Source organism: Anser brachyrhynchus, assembly GCF_964034855.1.
Source record: "Anser brachyrhynchus genome assembly, chromosome: 5".
Classification (NCBI taxonomy): domain Eukaryota; kingdom Metazoa; phylum Chordata; class Aves; order Anseriformes; family Anatidae; genus Anser; species Anser brachyrhynchus.
This window is the reverse complement of record NC_137699.1, coordinates 209,869-223,936: the sequence shown is the minus strand read 5'-3', so window position 1 is coordinate 223,936 and position 14,068 is coordinate 209,869. Positions and strand designations below refer to the sequence as shown.

The window sequence follows — 14,068 nt, the reverse complement described above, 5'->3', positions numbered from 1 at the left end:
TCCCCAGTGGTGCCAGTGCACTCTCTGGACTCACTGCAGTGTATCCCCTGTGGTGCCAGTGCACTCTGTGGACTCAGTGCACTGCATCCCAGTGGTGCCAGTGCACTCTCTGGACTCACTGCAGTGCATCCCCAGTGGTGCCAGTGCACTCTCTGGACTCACTGCACTGCATCCCAGTGGTGCCAGTACACTCTCTGGACTCACTGCAGTGCATCCCCAGTGGTGCCAGTGCACTCTCTGGACTCACTGCAGTGCATCCCCAGTGGTGCCAGTGCACTCTCTGGACTCACTGCATTGCATCCCCAGTGGTGCCAGTGCACTCTCTGGACTCACTGCAGTGCATCCCCAGTGGTGCCAGTGCACTCTCTGGACTCACTGCAGTGAATCCCCAGTGGTGCCAGTGCACTCTCTGGACTCACTGCAGTGCATCCCCTTTTGTGCCAGTGCACTCTCTGGACTCACTGCACTGCATCCCCAGTGGTGCCAGTGCACTCTCTGGACTCACTGCACTGCATCCCCAGTGGTGCCTGTGAAGTCTCTGGTCTCACTGCACTGCATCCCCAGTGGTGCCAGTGCACTCTCTGGACTCACTGCACTGCATCCCCATTGCTGACAGTGCCCTCTCTGGACTCAGTGCACTGCATCCCCAGTGGTGCCAGTTCACTCTCTGGACTAAATGCACTGCATCCCCAGTGGTGCCAGTGGCTCTCAGGACTCATTGCACTGCATCCCCAGTGGTGCCAGTGCACTCTCTGGACTCACTGCAGTGCATCCACAGTGGCGCCAGTGTACTATCTTAACTCACTGCACTGAATCACCAGTGGTGCCAGTGCACTCTCTGGACTCACTGCACTGCATCCCCAATGGTGCCACTGCACTCTCTGGACTCACTGCACTGCATCCCCAGTGGTGTCAGTGCACTCTCTGGACTCACCGCAGTGCATTTCCAGTGGTGCCAGTGTAGTCTCTGGACTCACTGCACTGCATCCCCAGTTGTGCCAGTGCACTCTCTGGACTCACTGAACTGCATCCCCAAGGTGCCAGTGCACTCTCTGGACTCACTGCACTGCATCCACAGTGTTGCCAGTGCACTCTCTGGACTCACTGCACTGCATCCCCAGTGGTGCCAGTGCACTCTCTGGACTCACTGCACTGCATCCCCCGTGGTGCCAGTGCACTCTCTGGACTCACTGAAGTGCATCCCCAGTGGTGCCACTGCACTCTCTGAAAACACCGGGGTGCAACCGCAGCGGTGCCAGTGCACTCTCTGCACTCACGGCACTGCATACCCTTTGGTGCCAGTGCACTCTCTGGACTCACTGCAGTGTATCCCCTGTGGTGCCAGTGCACTCTGTGGACTCAGTGCACTGCATCCCAGTGGTGCCAGTGCACTCTCTGGACTCACTGCAGTGCATCCCCAGTGGTGCCAGTGCACTCTCTGGACTCACTGCACTGCATCCCCAGTGGTGCCAGTGCACTCTCTGGACTCACTGCAGTCCATCCCCAGTGGTGCCAGTGCACTCTCTGGACTCACTGTACTGCACCCCAATGGTGCCAGTGCACTCTCTGGACTCACTGCACTGCATTCCCAATGGTGCCAGTGCACTCTCTGGACTCACTGCACTGCATCCCCAGTGGTGCCAGGGCACTCTCCGGACTCACTGCAGTGCATCCCCAGTGGTGCCAGTGCACTCTCTGGACTCACTGCACTGCATCCCCAGTGGTGCCAGTGCACTCTCTGGACTTGCCGGGGTGCATCCCCAGTGGTGCCAGTGTACTCTCTGGACTCACTGCAGTGCATCCCCAGTGGTGCCAGTGCACTCTCTGGACTCACTGCATTCCCAGTGGTGCCAGGGCACTCTCTGGACTCACTGCACTGCATCCCCAGTGGTGCCTGTGAAGTTTCTGGACTCACTGCACTGCATCCCCAGTGGTGCCAGTGCACTCTCTGGACTCACTGCACTGCATCCCCAGTGGTGCCAGTGCACTCTCTGGACTCACTACACTGCATCCCCTGTGGTGCAGGTGCCCTCTGTGGACTCACTGCATTACATCCCCATTGGTGCCAGTGCACTCTCTGGACTCACTGCACTGCATCCCCAGTGGTGCCAGTGCACTCTCTGGACTCACTGCACTGCATCCCCACTGGTGCCAGTGCACACTCTGGACTCACTGCAGTGCATCCCCAGGGGTGCTAGTGCACTCTCTGGACTCACTGCACTGCATCCCCTGTGGTGCGAGTGCACTCTCTCGACTCACTGCTCTGCGTTACCATTGGTGCCAGTGCACTCTCTGGACTCATTGCAGTGCATCCCCAGTGGTGCCAATGCACTCTCTGGACTCACGGCACTGCATCCCCAGTGGTGCCAGTGCACTCTCTGGACTCACTGCACTGCATCCCCAGTGGTGCCTGTGAAGTCTCTGGACTCACTGCAGTGCATCCCCAGTGGTGCCAGTGCAATCTCAGGAATCACAGCAGTGCAGCTTTAGTTGGTGCCAGTGCACTTTCTGGACTCACTGCAGTGCATCCCCAGTGGTGCCAGTGCACTCTCTGGACTCACTGCACTGCATCCCCAGTGGTGCCAGTGTACTCTCTGGACTCAGTGGACTGCATCCCCAGTGGTGCCACTGCACTCTCTGGACTCACTGCACTGCATCCCCAGTGGTGCCAGTGCACTCTATGGACTCACTGCACTGCATTCCCAGTGGTGCCAGTGCACTCTCTGGACTCACTGCAGTGCATTCCCTTTTGTGCCAGTGCACTCTCTGGAGTCACTGCACTGCATCCCCAGTGGTGCCAGTGCACTCTCTGGACTCACTGCACTGCATCCCCAGTGGTGCCTGTGAAGTCTCTGGTCTCACTGCACTGCATCCCCAGTGGTGCCAGTGCACTCTCTGGACTCACTGCACTGCATCCCCATTGCTGACAGTGCCCTCTCTGGACTCAGTGCACTGCATCCCCAGTGGTGCCAGTTCACTCTCTGGACTAAATGCACTGCATCCCCAGTGGTGCCAGTGGCTCTCTGGACTCATTGCACTGCATCACCAGTGGTGCCAGTGCACTCTCTGGACTCACTGCAGTGCATCCACAGTGGCGCCAGTGTACTCTCTTAACTCACTGCACTGCATCACCAGTGGTGCCAGTGCACTCTCTGGACTCACTGCACTGCATCCCCAATGGTGCCACTGCACTCTCTGGACTCACTGCACTGCATCCCCCGTGGTGCCAGTGCACTCTGTGGACTCACTGCACTGCATCCCCAGTGGTGCCAGTGCACTCTCTGGACTCACTGAACTGCATCCCCAAGGTGCCAGTGCACTCTCTGGACTCACTGCAGTGTATCCCCTGTGGTGCCAGTGCACTCTCTGGACTCACTGCACTGCATCCCAGTGGTGCCAGTGCACTCTCTGGACTCACTGCAGTGCATCCCCAGTGGTGCCAGTGCACTCTCTGGACTCACTGCACTGCATCCCAGTGGTGCCAGTGCACTCTTTCGAGTCACTGCACTGCATCCCCATTAAAGCCAGTGCATTCTCTGGACTCATTGCAGTGCATCCCCAGTGGTGCCAGTGCACTCTCTGGACTCACTGCACTGCATCCCCAGTGGTGCCAGTGCACTCTCTGGACTCACTGCAGTCCATCCCTTTGGTGCCAGTGCACTCTCTGGACTCACTGCACTGCATCCCCAGTGGTGCCAGTGCACTCTCTGGACTCACTGCAGTGCATCCCCAGTGGTGCCAGTGCACTCTCTGCACTCACTGCAGTGCATCCCCAGTGGTGCCAGTGCACTCTCTGGACTCACTGCACTGCATCCCCAGTGGTGCCAGTGCACTCTCTGGACTTGCCGGGGTGCATCCCCAGTGGTGCCAGTGCACTCTCTGGACTCACTGCAGTGCATCCCCAGTGGTGCCAGTGAACTCTCTGGACTCACTGCATTCCCAGTGGTGCCAGGGCACTCTCTGGACTCACTGCAGTGCATCCCCAGTGGTGCCACTGTACTCTCTTTACTCACTGTACTGCATCCCCAGTGGTGCCAGTGCACTCTCTGGACTCACTGCAGTGCATCCCCAGTGGTGCCAGTGCACTCTCTGGACTCACTGCACTGCATCCCCAGTGGTGCCAGAGCACTCTCTGGACTCACTGCACTGCATCCCCAGTGGTGCCAGTGCACTCTCTGCACTCACTGCAGTGCATCCCCAGTGGTGCCAGTGCACTCTCTGGACTCACTGCACTGCATCCCCAGTGGTGCCAGTGCACTCTCTGGACTTGCCGGGGTGCATCCCCAGTGGTGCCAGTGCACTCTCTGGACTCACTGCAGTGCATCCCCAGTGGTGCCAGTGCACTGTCTGGACTCACTGCATTCCCAGTGGTGCCAGGGCACTCTCTGGACTCACTGCACTGCATCCCCAGTGATGCCTGTGAAGTCTCTGGACTCACTGCAGTGCATCCCCAATGGTGCCAGTGCAGTCTTTGGACTCACTGCACTGCATCCCCAGTGGTGACAGTGCACTCTCTGGACTCACTACACTGCATCCCCTGTGGTGGCAGTGCCCTCTGTGGACTCACTGCACTACATCCCCATTGGTGCCAGTGCACTCTCTGGACTCACTGCACTGCATCCCCAGTGGTGCCAGTGCACTCTCTGGACTCACTGCACTGCATCCCCAGTGGTGCCAGTGCACACTCTGGACTCACTGCAGTGCATCCCCAGTGGTGCCAGTGCACTCACTCGACTCACTGCTCTGCGTTGCCATTGGTGCCAGTGCACTCTCTGAACTCATTGCAGTGCATCCCCAGTGGTGCCAATGCACTCTCTGGACTCACGGCACTGCATCCCCAGTGGTGCCTGTGCACTCTCTGGACTCACTGCACTGCATCCCCAGTGGTGCCAGTGCACTCTCAGGAGTCACTGCGCTGCATCGCCAGTGGTTCCAGTGCACTCTCTGGACTCACTGCACTGCATCCCCAGTGGTGCAAGTGCACTCTCTGGACTCACTGCACTGCATCCCCAGTGGTGCCAGTGCACTCTCTGGACTCACTGCACTGCATCCCCAGTGGTGCCTGTGAAGTCTCTGGACTCACTGCAGTGCATCCCCAGTGGTGCCAGTGCAATCTCAGGAATCACAGCAGTGCAGCTCCAGTTGGTGCCAGTGCACTTTCTGGACTCACTGCAGTGCATCCCCAGTGGTGCCAGTGCACTCTCTGGACTCACTGCACTGCATCCCCAGTGGTGCCAGTGTACTCTCTGGACTCAGTGGACTGCATCCCCAGTGGTGCCACTGCACTCTCTGGACTCACTGCACTGCATCACCAGTGGTGCCAGTGCACTCTCTGGACTCACTGCACTGCATCCCCAGTGGTGCCTGTGAAGTCTCTGGTCTCACTGCACTGCATCCCCAGTGGTGCCAGTGCACTCTCTGGACTCACTGCACTGCATCCCCATTGCTGACTGTGCCCTCTCTGGACTCAGTGCACTGCATCCCCAGTGGTGCCAGTTCACTCTCTGGACTAAATGCACTGCATCCCCAGTGGTGCCAGTGGCTCTCTGGACTCATTGCACTGCATCACCAGTGGTGCCAGTGCACTCTCTGGACTCACTGCAGTGCATCCACAGTGGCGCCAGTGTACTCTCTTAACTCACTGCACTGCATCACCAGTGGTGCCAGTGCACTCTCTGGACTCACTGCACTGCATCCCCAATGGTGCCACTGCACTCTCTGGACTCACTGCACTGCATCCCCCGTGGTGCCAGTGCACTCTGTGGACTCACTGCACTGCATCCCCAGTGGTGCCAGTGCACTCTCTGGACTCACTGAACTGCATCCCCAAGGTGCCAGTGCACTCTCTGGACTCACTGCAGTGTATCCCCTGTGGTGCCAGTGCACTCTCTGGACTCACTGCACTGCATCCCAGTGGTGCCAGTGCACTCTCTGGACTCACTGCAGTGCATCCCCAGTGGTGCCAGTGCACTCTCTGGACTCACTGCACTGCATCCCAGTGGTGCCAGTGCACTCTTTCGAGTCACTGCACTGCATCCCCATTAAAGCCAGTGCATTCTCTGGACTCATTGCAGTGCATCCCCAGTGGTGCCAGTGCACTCTCTGGACTCACTGCACTGCATCCCCAGTGGTGCCAGTGCACTCTCTGGACTCACTGCAGTCCATCCCTTTGGTGCCAGTGCACTCTCTGGACTCACTGCACTGCATCCCCAGTGGTGCCAGTGCACTCTCTGGACTCACTGCAGTGCATCCCCAGTGGTGCCAGTGCACTCTCTGCACTCACTGCAGTGCATCCCCAGTGGTGCCAGTGCACTCTCTGGACTCACTGCACTGCATCCCCAGTGGTGCCAGTGCACTCTCTGGACTTGCCGGGGTGCATCCCCAGTGGTGCCAGTGCACTCTCTGGACTCACTGCAGTGCATCCCCTGTGGTGCCAGTGCACTCTCTGGACTCTGCACTGCATCCCCAGTGGTGCCAGTGCACTCTGAGGACTCACTGCACTGCATCCCCAGTGGTGCCAGTGCACTCTCTGGACTCACTGCAGTGCAACCCCAATGGTGCCAGTGCATTCTCTTTACTCACCGCAGTGCATCCCCACTTGTGCCAGTGCACTCTCTGGACTCACTGCAGTGCATACCCAGTGGTGCCAGTGCACTCTCTGGACTCACTGCACTGCATCACCTGTGGTGCCAGTGCACTCTCTGGACTCACTGCACTTCATCCCCAGTGGTGCCAGGGCACTCTCTGCAGACAATGCAGTGCATCCCCAAAGGTGACAGTGCACTCTCTGGACTCACTGTATTGCTCGAGCCGCAGCATCCGCTCCAGCCGCGGTAGCCCCTCCAGCCTCGGCAGCCGCTCCAGCCGCGGCAGCCGCGGCAGCCGGTCCAGCCGCGGCAGCCGCTCCATCCGCTGCAGGCGCTCCAGCCGCGGCAGCCGCTCCAGTCGCTCCAGCCGCGGCAGCCGCTCCAACCGCGGCAGCCGCTCCAGCCGTGGCAGCCGCTCCACTCGGTAGCGGCTTTAGCGGCTGACGCGGCTGGAGCGGCTGCGGCGGCTGGAGCATCTAGAGCGTCTGCCGCGGCTGGAGGGGCTACCGCGGCTGGAGCGGCTGAGGTGGCTGGAGTGGATGCCGCGGCTGGAGCAGTGCAGTGAGCCCAGAGAGTCAACTGGCACCACTGGGGATGCAGTACAGTGAGTCCAGAGAGTGCACTGGCACCACTGGGGATGCACTGCAGGGAGTAAAGAGACTGCACTGGCACCACTGGGGTTGCACTACAGTGAGTCCAGAGAGTGCACTGGCACCACTGGGGATGCACTGCAGTGAGTCCACAGAGAGCACTGCCACACTGGGATGCAGTGCAGTGAGTCCACAGAGTGCACTGGCACCACAGGGGATACACTGCAGTGAGTACAGATTGTGCACTGTCACCACTGGGGATGCAGCACAGTGACTACAGAGAGTGCACTGGCACCACTGGGTATGCACTGCTGTGAGTCCAGAGAGTGCACTGGCACTACTGGGGATCTCACTGCCGTGAGAATGTATCTGAATCCCCGGTAGTGCCAGTGCACTCTCTGGACTCACTGAACTGCATCCCCAGTGGTTCCAGTGCACTCTCTGGAGTAACTGCAGTGCATCTCCTGTGGTGCCAGTGCACTCTCTGGACTCACTGTACTGCATCCCCAGTGGTGCCAGTTGACTCTCTGGACTCACTGCACTGCCCCAGCCGCGGCATCCGCTCCAGCCGCCGCAGTCGCTCCAGGCGCGGCAGCCGCTCCAGCCTCGGAAGCCGCGACAGGCGCTCCAGCCGCGGCAGCCGCTAAAGCCGCTACCGAGTGGAGCGGCTGCCACGGCTGGAGCGGCTGCCGCGTCTGCCGCGGCTGGAGCGGCTGCCGCGGAAGGAGCGGCTGCCGCGGTTGGAGCGGCTGCCGCGGCTGGAGCGGCTGGAGCGTATGCCGCGTACGCCGCGGATGGAGCAGCTGCCGCGGCTGGACCGGCTGCCGCGGCTGCCGCGGCTGGAGCGGCTGGAGCGGCTGCCGAGGCTGGAGCGGCTGCCGCGGCTCGAGCAGTACAGTGAGTCCAGAGAGTGCACTGTCACCTTTGGGGATGCACTGCATTGTCTGCAGAGAGTGCCCTGGCACCACTGGGGTGCAGTGCAGTGAGTCCAGAGAATGCACTGGCACCACTGGGGATGCAGTGCAGTGAGTCCAGAGAGTGCACTGGCGCTACTGGGGATGCACTGCAGTGAGTCCAGAGAGTGCACTGGCACCACTGGGATGCAGTGCAGTGAGTCCAGAGAGTGCACTGGCAACACTGGGGATGCACTGCAGTGAGTGCAGAGAGTGAACTGACACAGCTGAGGTTGCAGCCCGGTGTTTTCAGAGAGTGCAGTGGCACCACTGGGGATGCAGTGCCGTGAGTCCAGAGAGTGCACTGTCACCACTGGGGATGCACTGCAGTGAGTCCAGAGAGTGCACTGTCACCACTGGGGATGCAGTGCAGTGAGTCCAGAGAGTGCACTGGCACCTTGCGGATTCAGTGCAGTGAGTCCAGAGAGTGCACTGGCACCACTGGGGATGCAGTGCAGTGAGTCCACAGAGAGCACTGGCTCCACTGGGGATGCAGTGCAGTGAGTCCAGAGAGTGCACTGGCACCACTGGGGATGCAGTGCAGTGAGTCCAGACAGTGCACTGGCACCACAGGTGATGCAGTGCAATGAGTCCAGAGAGCCACTGGCACTTCTGGGAATGCAGTGCAGTGAGTCCGGAGAGTGAACTGGCACCACTGGGAATGCAGTGCACTGAGTCCAGAGAGGGCACTGTCAGCAATGGGGATGCAGTGCAGTGAGTCCAGAGAGTGCACTGGCACTACTGGGGATCTCACTGAAGTGAGAATGTATCTGAATCTCCGGTGGTGCCAGTGCACTCTCTGGACTCACTGTACTACATCCTCAGTGGTGCCAGTTGACTCTCTGGACTCACTGCACTGCTCCAGCCGCGGCATCCGCTCCAGCCGCCTCAGCCGCTCCAGCCGCGGTAGCCCCTCCAGCCGCGGCAACCGCGGCAGCCGCTCCAGCCGCGGCAGCCGCGAAAGCCTCTACCGAGTGGAGCGGCTGCCACGGCTGGAGCGGCTGCCGCGGTTGGAGCGGCTGCCGCGGATGCCGCGGCTGGAGCGCCTGCCGCGGTTGGAGCGGCTGCCGCGGCTGGAGCGGCTGGAGAGGCTGCCGCGTATGCCGCGGATGGAGCGGCTGCAGCGGCTGGAGCGGCTGCCGCGGCTGCCGCGGCTGGAGCGGCTGGAGCGGCTGCCGAGGCTGGAGGGGCTAACGCGGCTGGAGCGGCTGCCGCGGCTCGAGCAGTACAGTGAGTCCAGAGAGTGCACTGTCACCTTTGGGGATGCACTGCATTGTCTGCAGAGAGTGCCCTGGCACCAAAGGGGATGCACTGCAGTGAGTCCAGAGAGTGCACTGGCACCACTGGGAATGCAGTGCAGTGAGTCCAGAGAGGGCACTGTCAGCAATGGGGATGCAGTGCAGTGAGACCAGAGAGTGTACTGGCACCACTGGGGATGCAGTGCAGTGACTCAAGAGAGTGCACTGGCACCAACTGGAGCTGCACTGCTGTGAGTCCTGAAATTGCACTGGCACCACTGGGGATGCACTACAGTGAGTCCAGAGAGTTCTCTGGCACCACTGGGTATGCACTGCACTGAGTCCAGAGACTTCACAGGCACCACTGGGGATTCAGTTCAGTGAGTCCAGAGAGTGAACTGGCACCACCGGGTATTCAGTTCAGTGAGTCCACAGAGAGCACTGGCACACTGGGATGCAGTGCAGTGAGTCCACAGAGTGCACTGGCACCACAGGGGATACACTGCAGTGAGTCCAGAGTGTGCACTGTCACCACCGGAGATGCAGCACATTGACTACAGAGAGTGCACTGGCACCACTGGGGATGCACTGCAGTGAGTCCAGAGAGTGCACTGGCACCACTGGGGATGCAGTGCACTGAGTCCAGAGACTGCACTGGCACCACTGGGGTTTTAGTGCAGTGAGTCCAGAGAGTGCACTGGCACCAATGGGGATGCAGTGCTGTGAGTCCAGAGAGAGCCCTGGCACCACTGGGGATGCAGTGAGTCCAGACAGTGCAATAGCACCACTGGGGATGCACTGCAGTGAGACCAGAGAGTGCACTGGCACCACTGGGGATGCAGTTTAATGAGTCTAGAGAGTGCACTGGCACCACAGGGAATGCAGTGCAGTGAGTCCAGAGAGTGCACTGGCACCACTGGGAATGCACTGCAGTGAGTCCAGAGAGTGCTCTGGCACCAATGAGCTACACTGCAGTGAGTCCAGTAGTTGCACTGGCTCCAATGGGGATGCACTGCTGTGAGTCCAGAGACTACACTGGCACCACTGGGGATCCAATGCAGTGAGTCCAGAGAGTGCACTGGCACCACTGGGGATGCAGTACAGTGAGTCAAGAGAGTGCACTGTCAGCACTGGGGATGCAGTGCAGTGAGTCCAGAGAGTGTACTGGCAGCACTGGGGATGCACTGCAGTGACTCGAGAGAGTGCACTGGCACCAATGGGGATGCACTGCAGTGAGTCCAGAGGGTGCACTGGCACCACTGGGGATGCAGTGCAGTGAGTCCGGAGAGTGCACTGGCACCACTGGGGATGTAATGCAGTGAGTCCAGAGAGTGCACTGGCACCACTGGGGATGCACCCTGGTGAGTCCAGAGAGTGCACTGGCACCATAGGGGATGCAGTGCAGTGAGTCCAGAGAGTGCACTGGCACCACTGAGGATGCAGTGCAGTGAGTACAGAGAGTGCACTGGCACCACTGGGGATGCACTGCAGTGAGTCCAGAGAGTGCACTGGCACCACTGGGGATGCAGTGCAGTGAGTCCAGAGAGTGCACTGGCACCACTGGGGATGCACTGCAGTGAGTCCAGAGAGTGCACTGGCACCACTGGGGATGCACCCCGGTGAGTGCAGAGAGTGCACTGGCACCCCTGGGGATGCACCGCAGTGAGTCCAGAGAGTGCACTGGCACCATTGGGAATGCACTGCAGTTTGTCCAGAGAGTGCACTGGCACCACTGGGGATGCAGTGCAGTGAGTCCAGAGAGTGCACTGGCACCACTGGGGATGCAGTGCAGTGAGTCCAGAGAGTGCACTGGCACCACTGGGGATGCACCCCGTTGAGTCCAGAGAGTGCACTGGCACCACTGGGGATGCAGCGCAGTGAGTCCAGAGAGTGCACTGGCACCACTGTGGATGCACTGCAGTGAGTCCAGAGAGTGCACTGGCACCACTGGGGATGCACTGCAGTGAGTCCAGAGAGTGCACTGGCAGCACTGGGGATGCACTGCAGTGAGTCCAGAGAGTGCACTAGCACCACTGGGGATGCAATGCAGTGAGTCCAGAGAGTGCACTGTCACCACTGGGGATGCACTGCCGTGAGTCCAGAGAGTGCACTGGCACCCCTGGGTATGCAGTGCAATGAGTCGAGAGAGTGCACTGGCACTGCTGGAGATGCAGTGCAGTGAGTCCAGAGAGTGCCCTGGCACCACTGCGGATGCACTGCAGTGAGTCCAGAGAGTGCCCTGGCACCACGGGGATGCACCCCGGTGAGTCCGGAGAGTGCACTGGCACCACTGGGGATGCAGTGCAGTGAGTGCAGAGAGTGCACTAGCACCACTGGGGATGCAATGCAGTCAGTCCAGAGAGTGCACTGGCACCACTGGGGATGCACTGCCGTGAGTCCAGAGAGTGCACTGGCACCCCTGGGTATGCAGTGCAATGAGTCGAGAGAGTGCACTGGCACTGCTGGAGATGCAGTGCAGTGAGTCCAGAGAGTGCACTGGCAGCACTGGTGATGCAGTGCAGTGAGTCCAGAGAGTGCACTGGCACCACTGGGTATGTACTGCAGTGAGTCCAGAGAGTGTAATGGCACCACTGGGGATGCAGTGCAGTGAGTCCAGAGAGTGCTCTGGCACCACTAGGGATGCATCCCGGTGAGTCCGGGGAGTGCACTGGCACCACTGGGGATGCATCCCGGTGTGTCCGGAGAGTGCACTGGCACCACTGGGGATGCACTGCAGTGAGTCCAGAGAGTGCACTGGCACCACTGGGGATGCACTGCAGTGAGTCCAGAGATTGCACTGGCACCAATGGGGATGCAGTGCAGTGAGTCCAGAGAGTGTACAGGCAGCACTGGGGATGCACTGCAGTGACTCGAGAGAGTGCACTGGCACCACTGGGGATGCACTGCAGTGAGTCCAGAGGGTGCACTGGCACCACTGGGGATGCACTCCAGTGAGTCCGGAGAGTGCACTGGCACCACTGGGGATGTAATGCAGTGAGTCCAGAGAGTGCACTGGCACCACTGGGGATGCACTGCAGTGAGTCCATAGAGTGCACTGGCACCACTGGGGATGCACTGCAGTGAGTGCAGAGAGTGAACTGGCACCACTGGGGATGCACTGCAGTGAGGGCAGAGAGTGCACTGGGACCACAGGGGATGCAGTGCAGTGAGTCCAGAGAGTGCCCTGGCACCACTGGGGATGCACTGCAGTGAGTCCAGAGAGTGCACTGGCACCACTGAGGATGCAGTGCAGTGACTCCAGAGAGTGCACTGGCACCACTGGGGATGCAGTGCAGTGAGTCCAGAGAATGCACTGGCACCAATGGGGATGCACTGCAGTGAGTCCAGAGAATGCAGTGGCACCACTGGGGATGCAGTGCAGTGACTCGAAAGAGTGCACTGGCACCACTGGGGATGCACTGCAGTGAGTCCAGAGAGTGCCCTGGCACCACTGGGGATGCACTGCAGTGACTCCAGAGACTGCACTGGCACCAATGGGGATGCACTGCAGTGAGTCCAGAGAATGCACTGGCACCACTGGGGATGCAGTGCAGTGACTCGAAAGAGTGCACTGGCACCACTGGGGATGCACTGCAGTGAGTCCGGAGAGTGCCCTGGCACCAATGGTGATGCAGTGCAGTGATCCAGAGAGTGCACTGTTACCACTGGGGATGCAGTGCAGTGAGTCCAGAGAGTGCACTGGCACCACTGGGGATGCACCCCGGTGAGCCCAGAGATTGCACTGGCACCACTGGGGATGCACTGCAGTGAGTCCAGAGAGTGAACTGGCACCACTGGGGATGCACTGCAGTGAGGGCAGAGAGTGCACTGGGACCACAGGGGATGCAGTGCAGTGAGTCCAGAGAGTGCCCTGGCACCACTGGGGGATGCACTGCAGTGAGTCCAGAGAGTGCACTGGCACCACTGGGGATGCAGTGCAGTGAGTCCAGAGAATGCACTGGCACCAATGGGGATGCACTGCAGTGAGTCCAGAGAATGCAGTGGCACCACTGGGGATGCAGTGCAGTGACTCGAAAGAGTGCACTGGCACCACTGGGGATGCACTGCAGTGAGTCTGGAGAGTGCCCTGGCACCACTGGGGATGCACTGCAGTGACTCCAGAGACTGCACTGGCACCAATGGGGATGCACTGCAGTGAGTCCAGAGAATGCACTGGCACCACTGGGGATGCAGTGCAGTGACTCGAAAGAGTGCACTGGCACCACAGGGGATGCACTGCAGTGAGTCCGGAGAGTGCCCTGGCACCAATGGTGATGCAGTGCAGTGATCCAGAGAGTGCACTGTCACCACTGGGGATGCAGTGCAGTGAGTCCAGAGAGTGCACTGGCACCACTGGGGATGCACCCCGGTGAGCCCAGAGATTGCACTGGCACCACTGGGGATGCACTGCAGTGAGTGCAGAGAGTGAACTGGCACCACTGGGGATGCAGTGCAGTGACTCCAGAGAGTGCACTGGCACCACTGGGGATGCAGTGCAGTGAGTCCAGAGAGTGCACTGGCACCACTGGGGATGCAATGCGGTGAGTCCAGAGAGTGCACTGGCACCACTGGGGATGCAGTGCAGTGAGTCCAGAGAGTGCACTGACACCACTGGGGATGCAGTGCGGTGAGTTCAGAGAGTGCACTGGCACCACTGGGGATGCAGTGCAGTGAGTCCAGAGAGTGCACTGGCTCCACAT

General features: G+C 60.1%; 1 protein-coding gene across 1 annotated transcript in view; it reads left to right on the top strand.

Moving 5' to 3' along the window:
- LOC308196556 (uncharacterized protein) overlaps positions 1–14,068 on the top strand; it is a gene marked incomplete at its 3' end in the record, with an annotated part of 56,832 nt that overhangs the window by 29,183 nt on the left and 13,581 nt on the right. The window contains exon 2 of the mRNA XM_080595692.1: positions 8,956–9,446. Coding sequence (XP_080451818.1) covers positions 8,956–9,446 — 491 coding nt within the window. The remainder of the gene's footprint in view (positions 1–8,955; positions 9,447–14,068) is intronic.